This window comes from Petaurus breviceps, unplaced genomic scaffold, assembly GCF_028583685.1.
Source record: "Petaurus breviceps papuanus isolate PSGF00001 unplaced genomic scaffold, PetGlider_PUasm1.0 118, whole genome shotgun sequence".
In the NCBI taxonomy this organism is placed as follows: domain Eukaryota; kingdom Metazoa; phylum Chordata; class Mammalia; order Diprotodontia; family Petauridae; genus Petaurus; species Petaurus breviceps.
In genome coordinates, this window is record NW_027185616.1 from 11,670,152 (window position 1) to 11,683,995 (window position 13,844).

At 39.6% G+C, this 13,844-nt stretch overlaps 1 protein-coding gene across 2 annotated transcripts in view; it reads right to left on the reverse strand.

Moving 5' to 3' along the window:
• Nucleotides 1–12: 12 nt before the first annotated feature.
• The window catches only part of LOC138159859 (protein shisa-9-like), a 48,389-nt gene continuing 34,557 nt past the window's right edge, over nucleotides 13–13,844 (reverse strand). For both annotated transcript variants that reach the window (XM_069086147.1, XM_069086140.1), the window contains one exon: nucleotides 13–896. In XM_069086147.1, coding sequence (XP_068942248.1) covers nucleotides 514–896 — 383 coding nt within the window. In that variant the 3' untranslated portion in view covers nucleotides 13–513. The remainder of the gene's footprint in view (nucleotides 897–13,844) is intronic.

A 13,844-nucleotide genomic window follows, 5' to 3' on the forward strand; every position in this document is an offset into this window, starting at 1 on the left:
CTCTCTCTCTCTCTCTCTCTCTCTCTCTCTCTCTCTCTCTCTCTCTCCCTCTCTTTCTCTCTCTCTCCCCTTTCTTTCTCTTTTGCTCTTACAAGCAGGATCAAATAGCTTGTAGCAAATGGTTTACATGGATGGAAAGTCTGGATTGTGCTACTTCTCACCAAGAATCCCAATTTTAAGTTAAAAAAAGATGAAAAAATGTCACACAGGTTGGGCTTGTGAGTTTGCCACTGCCTAGGTTGTGGAATCCACATGGAGTTTCTCAATTTCTCTTTCGATGTATTGCTAAATGCCCCTGTCTTGGTTTTCCTCAGCTGCTCATTGACTGCATGCCAGTTGTAACCCAGGAGAAGCAAGTTTCCAAGTCATCAGTTAGTGGGTTGTCAGTTTTGATTGTAAGTGTTGTGTGTGAGGGTGCATGGGGGAAGGCGGGAGGGGAGCAGTTCTTTAGATTCTGTTTTTTGCCTCTCTCGGTTGAGTGTGCTCTCCAGGACGCTCCCTGCAATGCTAGTTTCAGACAGTCACCTCCGTTTTGCTGTTGGTGATGAAGTATGGCTGTGAGGGCATGAAGTGCTGGCTCCTGGTTGCCAGGGGCTCACTGGAGGTTGGCTCTGCCGTACCGTGCTTGCCCTTGTTGCCATAAGCCTGACGCCGGAGGGATGGATCATTGGGGTCCCAGCTCTTGAAGTTGGTGGTAGAGTTGTAGGCCAAGGGGTGTGTGTGGAGTTTGTTGACCCGGGACTTTTGTCCATTCTGCTTGGCAGGGCCATGCTCAGGACTAAAAGCCCTCGGTGGATCCTCCTCCACCCGCACTGGATGAAGTGGCAGGCTTCCCTTGGCTGCCAACTCAGCCAGGTGTCGTCGTTTGGTGTAGAAGTCATCATTGACCTTGTCAGCTGCATAGGCCAGAAAGATGGACCAGGAAAGAGAGGGGTGGCAGAGAAGCGAGAAAAAAGAGAAAAAAAAAAAAGAAAAGAAGCAGTTAGTGAAACTGGCAAAGAAACCGACCTGCAACACAGAAATTAAGAAGTAATTCAAGACAAGACACACATCAGAAAACCAACCACGGCTTAGGAATGAGGTTGTGGTTCTTTCTCAAACACAGTCAGAGATCTAATAGGACAGGTCTGAAATTGTTATTCAGGGAGAGTATTGATTTGGGTGCTGCAGCAAGAATGCAGAATGAACTCTCTATTCTGGCTAAATGAATCTCCATAGTCTCGCCCTATTACTAGATACCTGAGGCATAATAGGAGTTGAAAGTAATTTACTCACCTCAACCCAAATATTAAGCAGGCATAAATAATCTTCAGCTACACCCAGCCAGCTCAGCCTGAGTCTATCAGATCTGATGGATTGTTTTAAATGTCTTTGCTTTCCCTGCACCAGGGCAACTCCTAAAGGTCCATTGGATATTTGGGTTAGGGTGAGTAAATTACTTTCAACTCCCATAATGTCCCTGGATGCTAGCACTAAGAGGCAGCTGATTAAATTCCTGAAGTTTCATGTGGCAAGACCAGAGGAAGTTGGAAGGAACTGAAGACGCTTTATGTCCTGCAGCTTCACCCAAATTACTTATTGGTTAAAGAATTACCTCTTACACTTGAGTGAAAAACAATTTAACATCTTAAAGCTATGATGATGTTTGATAAAGAGCCATGGAGACATTGCCTAAGTATCTTTGTTTTATAGATGAAGAAACTGAAACTCAGGAAGAAGTGACTGAACCATAGTAACACTTGATTTATGACAAAGTCAGTACTAGAGCCCAGACCTATTGATTTCTTACATAACGACATACAGAAAAGAGATGAAACAACATGTGGGGACTGGCCTCCACAGAAGGCCATACAGCAGCAACTCTAGAACGGAGTAAGGTCCTAGAATGAGGATTTGTTTCTAGCCAGGTGACAGGGAAGTAGTTTGTGTTGGTTTACAGTCAGTCAACAAACCAGGCACTGTGTTTGGAGATATATAGAAAGGTATAAGTCAGTTCCTGTTCACAGGGAGCTTACATTCTAACAGGTGAAATAACATTTTGGCTTACTTATAGTCAGTCAATCACTCAACAAGCTAGGCACTGTGCATACAAAAGCATAAACCAGTCCCTCCCCAAAAGAAATGTATATTCTAATGGGAGAGAAAACATGTAAGTAACTAGGAGATATTTATATGTGTGTGTACACATACATACTCATACATATATATATATGTGTGTATTGTGTACATATGTATATATACATACAGATAGTGATAGATACATCTCTGTGGTATTATCTAGCTCTATCTATCTATCTATCTACAGAATAGGTAAAGGGGGAAAGGGAAGGCATTAGCAAATAGGGGAACTGGGAGAGGCTCATTATAGAAGGTGGGATTTATCTGTCTTGAAGCTATACAAAGAAACTAAGAGGTATGGGTGTGGGATCTATGCATTCCAGGAATAGGGTACAGTAAACTTCAGTGACTGGCAGGTCCACTCCAAGAGGTGGAGGAAGAGGTCCAAGAAGCTCTGAAGTTTGGACCTCTCCCCACCAAGGTGGTTGCTCAACAGTTACTCTAGAAACACCCATATATACCACTATATACAAAGTGTATTGTGTATGTATATCCTATATATACATACATGTTTATATAGCATCTCAATGGACCTTCACAATACCCACATGAGGGACGCGCCACAGGTATTATTGCGCCCATTTCATAGATTAGAACACAAGCTCAGAAAGTTTGAGTTACCTCATGGTTACCTATAGCATGTCAGTAGCAGGCTTTGAGCCCAGATCTCTCCTGATCCGAATTTCAATACCTTTTCCACCACACTCTGCCCATTCTAGAAAGCATGTTCTAATACTTGAGTCCCTGTCATGGTGTGACGGCAGCAGTGATTCTACACTATCCCACCATTTGATTTTCAGAGGAGCAAACTATGGAAAGATCTGAAGCAGAAATATGAGTGGGTCCAACACACTCCTCCAACTCTGCTGCAGAGTTTTATCCCAGACGATTGTCTCTCCCTTACACTTGATGCACCTCTTCCTGAGAAGGGCAGCACATAAACTAGCTTTTCTCCTCTCAGCCGGTCCTGTCTGCCTCCTCTCCTCAGCTACGTTAACAGAGTGCTTTTTGCCATGACCTGGAAGAAATCGCATGTGTGTGTCTCTCTCTCCCTCTCCTCTCTGTCTCTCTCTCTCTCCCTCTCCCTTCAGAACTATCTATCAGTCAGGCATTTTCTCAGGAGGAGGAGAGGGGAAAGCAATGCCTGAACAGTTTCCTTTTCTACCAAATTAAACAAATTGCTTATTACACCAGGTATAAGAAGCTCCTAATTCTCAGCAGCTGGAAAAGATGTTGCATATTCAGGAAGTCCTAAAGGGGAAACAGCTTCTGAGGCATCCAGTTGCTACTCCATGAGAACAGATGGGAATAGAAGCCCATAGTAAGTGAAATCATCAGAGCACATCTGGACATCCTACCTCACCCCCATTCCAGTCCATTTCCTGGGCTCCAGAGTGGCCTCCCTGGATCCCTCCTAATCTACCACTGCCTTTGCCAAATGTGCTTTGACTCTATAAACACACACACACACACACACACACAATGTATGTGTGTGACCTCCCATAAACTGCGTAGATGTGTGCAGAATGTCCTTGCTGCAACTGGTCATTAAAAAGGGAGAGGGCAGACTGAGTTAAGGCAGGGCTTACCTCTAGGACTTGATTTGGGATTGAGTGTAGGGTGCTATAATCTGATGACTGTCAATTCATAGACTTTTTAGATCTCAGACATTATCCATCATAATATTTTGTAGCTAAGGAAATTGTCCCAGAGTGGAAAAGTTACTTCTATTTAGTGGCAAAGCTGGGATCAGAGCTGAGGTCTTCTGAATCTGTCAAGTGTTCATTCCATTATAGTTATGTTCACCATTCCACACAGAAAGAATGAATGTTGGGCAGTAGTGGTGTAGAACAGCATCAGGACATCAGGCAAAAAGGAGGGGGGGGGTGTGTAAGTAAAATATCAGTCAACAAGCATTTATTAAGGTGACAATTCTTTCATAAAAAATTCCTTTTGTCTTATTCTTTAATAACATCAGTGATTATTTTAGGAGGCAGCATGGTATATCAGAAGGGGTAGTAGGTTTAGAATTAGGAAACCTGGGTTCAAATGCCTGCTCTGTCACTGCTGTAACCTTGGACAAGACATGTAACCACTGGGGCCCTCAGTTATATCATCCAAAATAAGACAGGGTTAGAATAGATGTCTTCCAAGATAGTTAAATAAATAAATCTGTAATTCAATGGCATTGAAGTTGATGGTTGCTTGTGACTAATGCTATAGCTTTACACTGAATTTCAAGATATATAACATTATATATGTATACACACACTTCAGTTGTCTGATTTTTCCCCTTCCCTCTTCCTCTCCCTCTTCCTCCCCTTCCTCGCCCCCACAACAAACCCCACTCCCCAACCCCATTCCCTTTCTTTACCCTGTAGACTGTAAAGTCCATGGTGACTGCCACTGAATTCTGACTCAGAACAGTGGTCAACAAAGTGCCACACTCAGAGAGGAGCTTAATAAAATCTTTTTTCCCCTCTAATATGCAGTGAAATCTTAATTAATCAGTCCCCTACTGACATTCTATTCCTCTCCCTACCTTTAATTCCCACCTAATTTTAAAGAGAATAATCTAGGTTTTATTCTCTGATCCACCTTTTAAAATGTGTTATAAGTTGCCTCCATATTCAATTTGATAACTTTATCTTCTGCATTTACCATCAAGGATTGTGATATATCGTATTCATAATGATGACTCTGGAATACTTCAACTAGGAATCCTGTTGCAATGACTGGGTGATCCTTCCTTCAGCAACGAGGTGGTGTATTGGAAACAGTGATGATTTTGGAGCTAAGAAGATCTGAATGTGAGGTCTTCCTGCCCACTTACTAGCTATGTGATGCTCGGCAAGTTATTTAACCCTTCTCAGCCTCAGTTTCCTCATCTGTAAAATAGGGGCAATCATAATGTCGATCATTTTTTTCTTTTTTCTGTTGTGTCTGATTCCTTGCCATTTGGATTTTTTTTTTTGCAAAGATACTGGAGTGGTTTGCCACTTCCTTCTACAGTTTATCTTACAGATGAGGAAACTGAGGCAAACAGGGTTAAGCGATTTGCACAGGGTCTTATCTGAGGCCCCATTTGAATTTAGGAAGATGAGTCTTCCTGACTCCAGGCTGGGCACTCTATTGCCACCTAGCTGCCCTAGGGGTAATAACAGCATTTACCTTAACAGAGTTACTATGAGAATCTAATGAAAATATATGCATGTCAGGGAGGCCAGGTGCACAGTGAATAGAGCACCAGCCCTGGAGTCAGGAGGTCCTGAGTTCAAATCTGACCTCAGACACTTAACACAAAAACTAGCCTGTTACCTTGGGCAAGTCACTTAACCCCAATTGCTCTACCTTCCCCCCTGTAAAAAAAATATATATATATATATACACACACATACGTGCATATATTCATATATAACATATATACTTATATGTGTGTATATAATAGAGTAATAGTATATATAATAATATATAATAGAATCTAATGAAAATAAGTATATGTGTATATATACATATGTGCTTATATGTGTATGTGTATATACATATATGTGCTTCTGTGCATGTGCACATACCCTAGGGGTAATAATACCACTTACCTTACAGAGTTACTATGAGAATCTAATGAAAATATATGTGTGTACATATACACATATGTGCTTGTATACATATATACATTACATATATGTGCTTATATAGAATATCGGAGAATATATAGAGAATCTATAGAATATAGAATAATATAAACATATGTGTATATAGACATATATGTGCGTATATATGTATTTATGTATACAGACATTAAGCATACACTTTGAAATACCTTAAAAAACTAATATAAATGTCAGTTATTATTTTATTGCAAAAAAAGTAAACTCGGTTGTTCTACAAAGACTTCTAACAAGAGTTGAAACAAAAAGGAGTTTTTAATTAACCCTGAATTTGCCAGAAAAGGAAATTCACCAAAACTGTTTCTCTTAAGCCCCGACTCAGGCACCCTGGTGAATAGAGATTTTTACTTTATTTGTTGAGTTGAAGCTGTTCAAAGTGTCTTCCCTGGAGGAGAAAGGAGACTTTAAGCCTTGGCTGTCGGCCTAGTTTCAGGGAATCCAGTCCAAAGGCTATTCTGGCTCCTTGTGGTGTTATTCTGTCTAAGTCTATTAAGAAGTTCCCAGTGAGGGAAATGAGAAATTCATTGAAGGGCCTATTAAGAACCATTAATGAATTCATTAACCTAATCAGCTCGGGTGCCTCTTGGGCAGACAATTGACAAGATTAGGCCAGTAATAGGTGCTCATGCCCTTTTAAGAGCAGTAGCCTTCCCAGGTCAGATCTTTCTTGGTTTAAACAAGTGGGGAAAGAAAAAGAAAAGGTTTCTCTTCGGTGCCTAATTGCCTTGAAGGAGCCAGTGTTGTAAAATTAAACTGTACCTGCCACCATCTGTCTCTCCTTTAATTAGCAACAGAGTACTTGCTGTAACATACAGGTGCAGAAAGGAATTTAGTGACACTTTCATTAAAATGGAGAATGCCAAGGTAATAACCAGTTTTCAAAATAAGATGCGCCTTGGAGGCACAAGGCCAAGTTCATGTGGTTTTCCTCAAGATAAACCTATCATTAAGCAGTGACACTTATGGTTCACTGTCTTTGAGAGTCACATTTATCTGTCTTAGGTGATAGAATTCTACTCCATGAGTTAACTCCCCCAACCCAAATACTCCCATGTCTCAGTGTTCATTTACCATGTCTTGTTTGCCTGAATTTTCAACCATCCTATGGGAAGGATGCTTGCATTCCTCCCAGATATCTCTAGACCTGTGATTTCATGGGTATGTACAATTCCTGGGTGAGGAAACACTCTCTACCCATGTGGACATGGCAGACACCATTTCTGCAATTTATAAGCATGGAATGTTACATATAGAGCCCTGACAGATTAAGTAAACATCTTGTACAGGGTTCTGCAGAGGTAGGATTTGAAGCCAGGCCTCCTTGGCTTGGAGACTGGCTTTCTATCTGCTACTCATTGCCTCATTCATCTGTCTTAGGGGATAGGATCCCATTTATTAACTTCCCTAGCCTTCACCCAAATATCCTTCTCACTCTCATTGTCTTATTTATCTCCATTTATAATCACCATGTGGGATGGGTGCCTGTGCTCTTCTCAGCACAACTAAAATATGTTACTATTTTAAAGCTCAGTTTTGATGGACTTGGTGTTATCAGAACTGTCTGTGAATGGGCAGAGCTGCCCTCTTGGAAATAGAAAACTGGTGTTTTCTCAACCTTGTTCTTTGAAGGCAGCAAGTCAGAAGAACCAAAGGTGGGAGAGAAAGAGCTGTAATTGGTAATATAAAATATTACCAATTCTAAAAAGAAGACCTCTATATTCCATTTCTACCCTTTTCATATTTCCATACATAACATACTTCCCCCACCCCCATAAGCATATGGAAGGATCATATGATAACCTGTTGCATTTACATTGAATGCTAACTTTAACCAATCTCACCTGACTAAAAATGGACATGATGGTTGTGGGAAGGGCCCAGGAAGAACATATGGCCCCAAAACCCTTAAGGATATCCTTGGCTTCATGCTTTCTCTTTGATCTCTGATGTCCTTAATATATTTTCTCTCATTTACCATAGCCATCTACCAGGCAGGAGATTGGTCTAATGTTTCAGTACCTAGAATTATACATTTAACCATCAGGGAGTGCTGCTGCCCACTTACCTGATCTCATTCAGTAAGTTGGCCGGCCCTATGTTCACAAGAGTGGTTATCTACATTACCTAATACCAGAAGTCACTCAAGGAAAATGACAGGCACTCTGTATAGTTCTCAGAGAGCTGAGGAGCTCTGTTGCCAACCCCTTTTGTAATTGCCAGTACTCCTCTCATTAGCTGATGGGTATGGTACACATGGATTTTTCCAGTTGAATTTTTTTGTGGTAACCCAACCCAATAAGAGACTTCCATCTTCCTTTTCCTGCTGAATTTCAATGAACTCCAGTTACTAGGATAATGGAATCAGTCACAGAAACATTAATTGCACCTTTATTCATGATAGTAGAAACAAAAAAAAAAGATTAAAAATCAAATATGTTGAAATAACCACATAGAAGCACATATCAGGCCAATCCTTTTTTGGTTCATATACAAGCCAACCCAGAAGTTTAAAACTATATAGTTCAGGCATTTTTAATTTGAATATCTTATCCTTTTCAGACAACACCCAAAGTTTTAACGATCTTTTGGTCAGGTGTTTGTATACAGACCTTTCAATTTGCTTTACCCACAAGAAGCTCACAGACATTTTCCCAAGCATTATACACTTATGGACAAATTTTCCAGAGGGTCAATGTTCAGTGAGTGGAAGTCAAGATGTAGGATGTCTCCTGGCTTTTCCTCATTCACTGCTCTGCTTCTGGAAGGTAATTTCATCTTTAAACTGCTTCCCAGTTGGTTCATTAACTGGATTGTATGGGAATCAGGACCACTTCTCAACATTTATTCATCCTCATGGAAAAACTAGGTCAAAGACAGGTGTAGATGCAAATAGAAACTCCTTTCACCCTTGGGATTTTTCTGTCTTCTCCTGGAACAAACCTTTGCACTACTTAAGTCACAATTCACCTCTGCCCCAGGACTCTTTGGCTTTTTCTATAGAATAAGCTTTGGGAGCATTCTCATCTTTATGGGTGGTTTGATCTGACATTGGGCCAAGGCATGTTGATTGGTAAGAGGTTACAGAAGCAAAAAATAACTGTGGCCTATATTCATTCTCTTCCTCTGCTCCATCCCACACTATGTAAACAAGAGACATCAGAAATCATGTATTCCAAACCATAGTTAAGAGTATGAATTCCCTCTCAGATATCCTTATTACTACCCTCTCCAGATCATAAGATAATAGATTTGGAGCTAGGAGAATTATCTAATGCAACACTCTAATTTTACAGCTGAGGAAACAAGCCGAGAAAGGTTAAATGACTTGTTCAAGGTAACATATCTAGTAAGTGGCAGAGTCAGAATTTGAACTCAAGTCCTCTGACTCCAAATCCAATCCTCTACCCACTGTACAACTCGAAGGCCTTCAGTGACAGAATTTTCTACTTCCTCTATGTCTATTTGGTCAGTTCTAATTATTTTTTTCCTTCTATGGAGATTCCTGTAATTTACACTCAGTGGCCCTAGTTCTACTCTCTGGGGCCAAGCAAGTCTAATCTTACTGCCACTTGACAGTCCTTCAAAGCTTGCAAAGAATCTTTCAAAATTCCACATTTACAATTCTAGCATGTCTCGCCTAAATTATTCTTTTTTCCAGCAAGTGACCCTAGAGTTCCTTCAGTTGATTCTCATATGAAATGGTTTCATTTTCTAGTCTATCTTTTCTATCACTTCCATAATACAAATTTAATGATAAAATATCACAACTACAAGAGACCTTGGTGACCACCTGGTTTACTCCCCTCCGCCCAAAAGCCATGCCCATTTCACCGATGGTGACCAAATAATCAGGATGACATTTGAGTTCACACAAACAGGCAGTGGGTCATAGTGGGTACAAGGATCCAGGACTCCTGTAAAATGCTTTTTAAAAAATTCAGATTCATTGCCTTCTAAACTGAATAATTCATTTGCCCACACTAACTGCCCTCCATGGTCCAGTTCATCATCTGAAGGGGCAAATAGAAGAGGCCGATGTGCTTTTTCCACATTCCTTCCTTCCATAGGCTTACTTTTTTATTCCCTTCCCCCTGCCCAGAGCTGGCTACCATGAGGCACAAATATGTATATGTGTGTTTGTGTATGCATGTATGTATACATGTATCTATCTATATGTATGCATGTGTGTAAAACCATTCTATACATACTTCTATTTATCAGTTCTTTCTCTGGATGTAGACAGCACCTTCCTTCATATGTCCTTTGTAGTTAATTTGGGTACTTATAATAGTTAAATTGTCAAAATGACTTAGTCATTCAAAGTTATTCTAAAATAAATAGAGCTGTTACTCTATACAAGATTCTCTTGGTTCTTACTCTTCATTATTTCTTGCAAGTCCATCCATGTTTTCTAAGATTATTGAACTCATCATTTCTTATAGTTCAGTTGTATTCCATCACAATCATACACCAAAACTTGTTCAGCCATTCACCATTTGATGGGCATTCCTGCAATTTCCAGTTCTTTGTCACCACAAAGAGAGCTACTACAAATATTTTAGAACATATAGGCTCTTTTCCTTTTTCCTTAGTCATCTTGGGAAACAGATCTAGTAGTGGTATTGCTCGGTCAAAAGACATAGGCAGTTTGATAACTCTTTGAGAAGAATTCCAGGTCACTCTCCAAAATGGTTAGATGAGCTCGCAAAATCTACCAACAATGAATTAGAATCCCCATTTTTCCATATCCCTTCCAACACTTGTCTCTTTCCCTTTCTGTCATTTTAGCAAATCTAATAGATATAAAATTATATCTCAAGGTTGTTTTAATTGTATTTCTCTAATCAATAGTGGTTTAGAACAATTTTTCATATAACTATAAATTGTTTTGATTTCTTCATAGGAAAGCTACCTGTTCATGTCCTTCAACCATTTATCAATTGGGGAATGAATCATATTCTTATAGCTTTGACAGAGTTCTTTATACATCTGAGATATGAGACCTTTATCTGAGAAATTGTCTATAAAATTTTTTCTGAATTTTCTGCTTTACTTCTGATCTTGGCTACATTTCTTTTATTTTTATCAAACATTTTTAACTTAATGTTATCAAAATTATCCGTTTACACATCATGCTGCTCTCTACCTCTTGTTTATGCATAAGTTGTTAGCTTATCCGTAAGTTTGATAGCTAATATAGTCCATGGTCCTCAAAATTTCTTGTCATAATCTCTCTTTGTATCTAGGTCTTATATCCATTTTGATCTTATCTTGGCAAATGGTATAAGACATTGATCTATGCTAAATTTCTTCCAGACTGCTTTCCAGTCTTCCAAACAATTTTTACCAAATAATGAATTCTTATCTACAAAACTTAAGTCTTCATACTTGTCAAATACAAGGTTCCTATATTTATTTTTTACTGGAAATTACTCTGTTTCACTGATCTACCTTTCTATTTCTTAACCAATACCAGATGGTTTTGATGATCATAACCTTATAATATAGTTGAAGATCTGGTACTGTTAAACTTCTTTCCTTTATATTTTTTATGAGTACTTTTGATATTCTTGACTTTTTATTCTTCCAAATGAATTTTGTTAACTGTTTTTTTCTTACTCAGTAAGATCTGGGGCAAAATAAGGATACCCATCTTTCACCAAAATTATTCAACATTGTATCAGAATTCCTTAGCCTGGCACTTAAAATCCTCCACAATCTAGCTACTACCTACCTTTCCACTTAATAACAGAAAGAAGTATTTAATAATATTCCTTTCTACGCACTCTCCACTGTAGCCAAAGTAGCTTTTCTCCATCTATGCCCGCTATACCTTTACACAGCTGGCCCCCTGTGTCTGGAAGGTTCTCTTTCCTCATGCTGAATAGAATTTCTAGCTGCCTTCAGAGCCTAGCCCAGGTGCAATCTCCTACTGAGGTCTTTCCTGCTTCCATATCCCCTGCTGCCCCCATTTAATAAGCTCTCATTTTAAATTATTTTATAATTTCATTGTATGTATATATATTTATTTGTCTATTCCTCCTTCCCTCACCCCCTTCATAAATCCTGCCTGCCTCAGTAGATTAACATTATTATATCCTTGGAGCCTTGCATAGTGCCTTACAATTAGTAGGCAATTACTATTATTACTCAGTTTCCTCATTATGGACATGACACTTCTACATATGTAGCCTGAGTTTACATTAGCTTTAGCGTAGCGCCATGTGCAGAAAGTGCTTTTTTCCAGAAAAGCTCACATAAGTAAATATGGTCTCTTCCTAGAGAGATGTCAAGATGTCATCAGGGCCAGACACTCCCTCTAGCTTAATCAAACTACCACTGGGGGGGGGAGGGAGGGGGACAACTCACAAAGCCAATCTTACTTTCCTTCTTTCTTTTGTAAAGTACATCAATGCTTCAGACCACTAAGGTACTATTATGGCATTTCTGTTCTAGTCCTATCTGAGATGCAGATTACAATAAGGAAGTGGCCCTGGTTTCTACAAGAAGATTTCACAGACTGGCCCCTGAGTGGCTTCTACCCCTGCTCCCTCCAGCTACAGCTGACTTTATTATAATACTTGACATTCATATAGAATCCTGAGCTTCCTCCAAAGCATAGCTTTTCAAAGCTCTTAAAGCCCTCTACATATATTATCTCATTTTAACTCCACAACAGCTTGGTGAGGTAGGTATTGGTATTATTGACATGGGCATCCAAGTCCAGTCATCTGTCCACCACTGACCACTGTCTCTGCACAAAAGAGACCACTAAACCAGAGTGACAGCACTGTTGAGATACCGCCATGTCAAAGGTTGAAGGAATGGCAGTCCAGTGCAGGGAAGAGAAAAGACGAGGAGCCAAGCACAGGTCTTTATTTATTCACACATTCTTTCTCACCTTTTCCCCTGATTCTTTGGCAAATGGATTGGAATCTGAATATCCTAAAATGTCACCCTTCCTTCCATAAACGTTCCTGAAAAGTGCTATTTAAAGCAAAAGACTGTGATGAAATTTTTCAGTGGCTGCCCTGCCTTGGCTTTGGAGAGAAAGGTAGGATGGAGAGATGATTTGCAAGGCATTGAAGGGGTATCTATATTTAGGCACTTATTTCCTTTCAATGCTGACAGACTCCTGGAACTTGTGTTAACATTTGGTTGTGACTATTTATAAATAACATAATGGAAAATAGCCTTCTATTGTAGGGTTCAAGGTGAAGAAAATGCTGCTACAACTCTAGAAAGGTCCCTGATCTGAGTTGGCCATAGGACTAATTAGGGCTCTTCAAGGGAAAAGCACGGCTTTGGTTCTCAAGCACTTCTTTCCTGGGGGAAAAGGACCAGACAGCTGCTAAAACCCCAACTTGCTGTTCTAACACACCCAGAGTGTTGGAAAAGCACTAGGGAAGCAGATACCCTTGCAATCTTGGCTCAAAGGAGATAGGAAGGAGATGAAGGAGGAGGATGACAGGCAATTTGGCAGGCCTATACAATTAAGTGCTAACTTGCTCTCCTCTCTTCTATGACTAGCTAGAAACAAGCAGTACACTGCTCTTCAAATTAAAGTTTCTATTTGCTTGATAGAGGACAAAGTCTGTTCTCCTTAGAATTCGCTGCCTTCACTGATTGTTGAAAAAAGGCATAGGTGGATAGGGGATGTCTACGTTCCAATTTGAAGTAAGATAATACATTTTTGCACATGACCAGTATGGGAATTTGTTTTACTTGGTATTCACATGTTTGTTACAGAGATTTTTTTTCATTTCTTTTCTTTTTCTTTTTTTTTTTGGGGGGGGGATAGGGGTAAGAGGAAAAGAAAAATTGCTTGTTAATTAGAAAAATATCTTTTAAAAACATTTTTATTTAAAGTTTTGAGTTCCAAATTCTATCCCTCCTCCCTTCTTCCCCTCTTCCCTTCCTAAGATGGTAAGCAATCAGATATAGGTTATTCATTTCAAATATTTCTGTATTTGTCATTTTGTACAAGAAGACTTAAAGAAAAGAAAAAAATGAAGGAAGGAAGGAAGGAAGGAAGGAAGGAAGGAAGGAAGGAAGGAA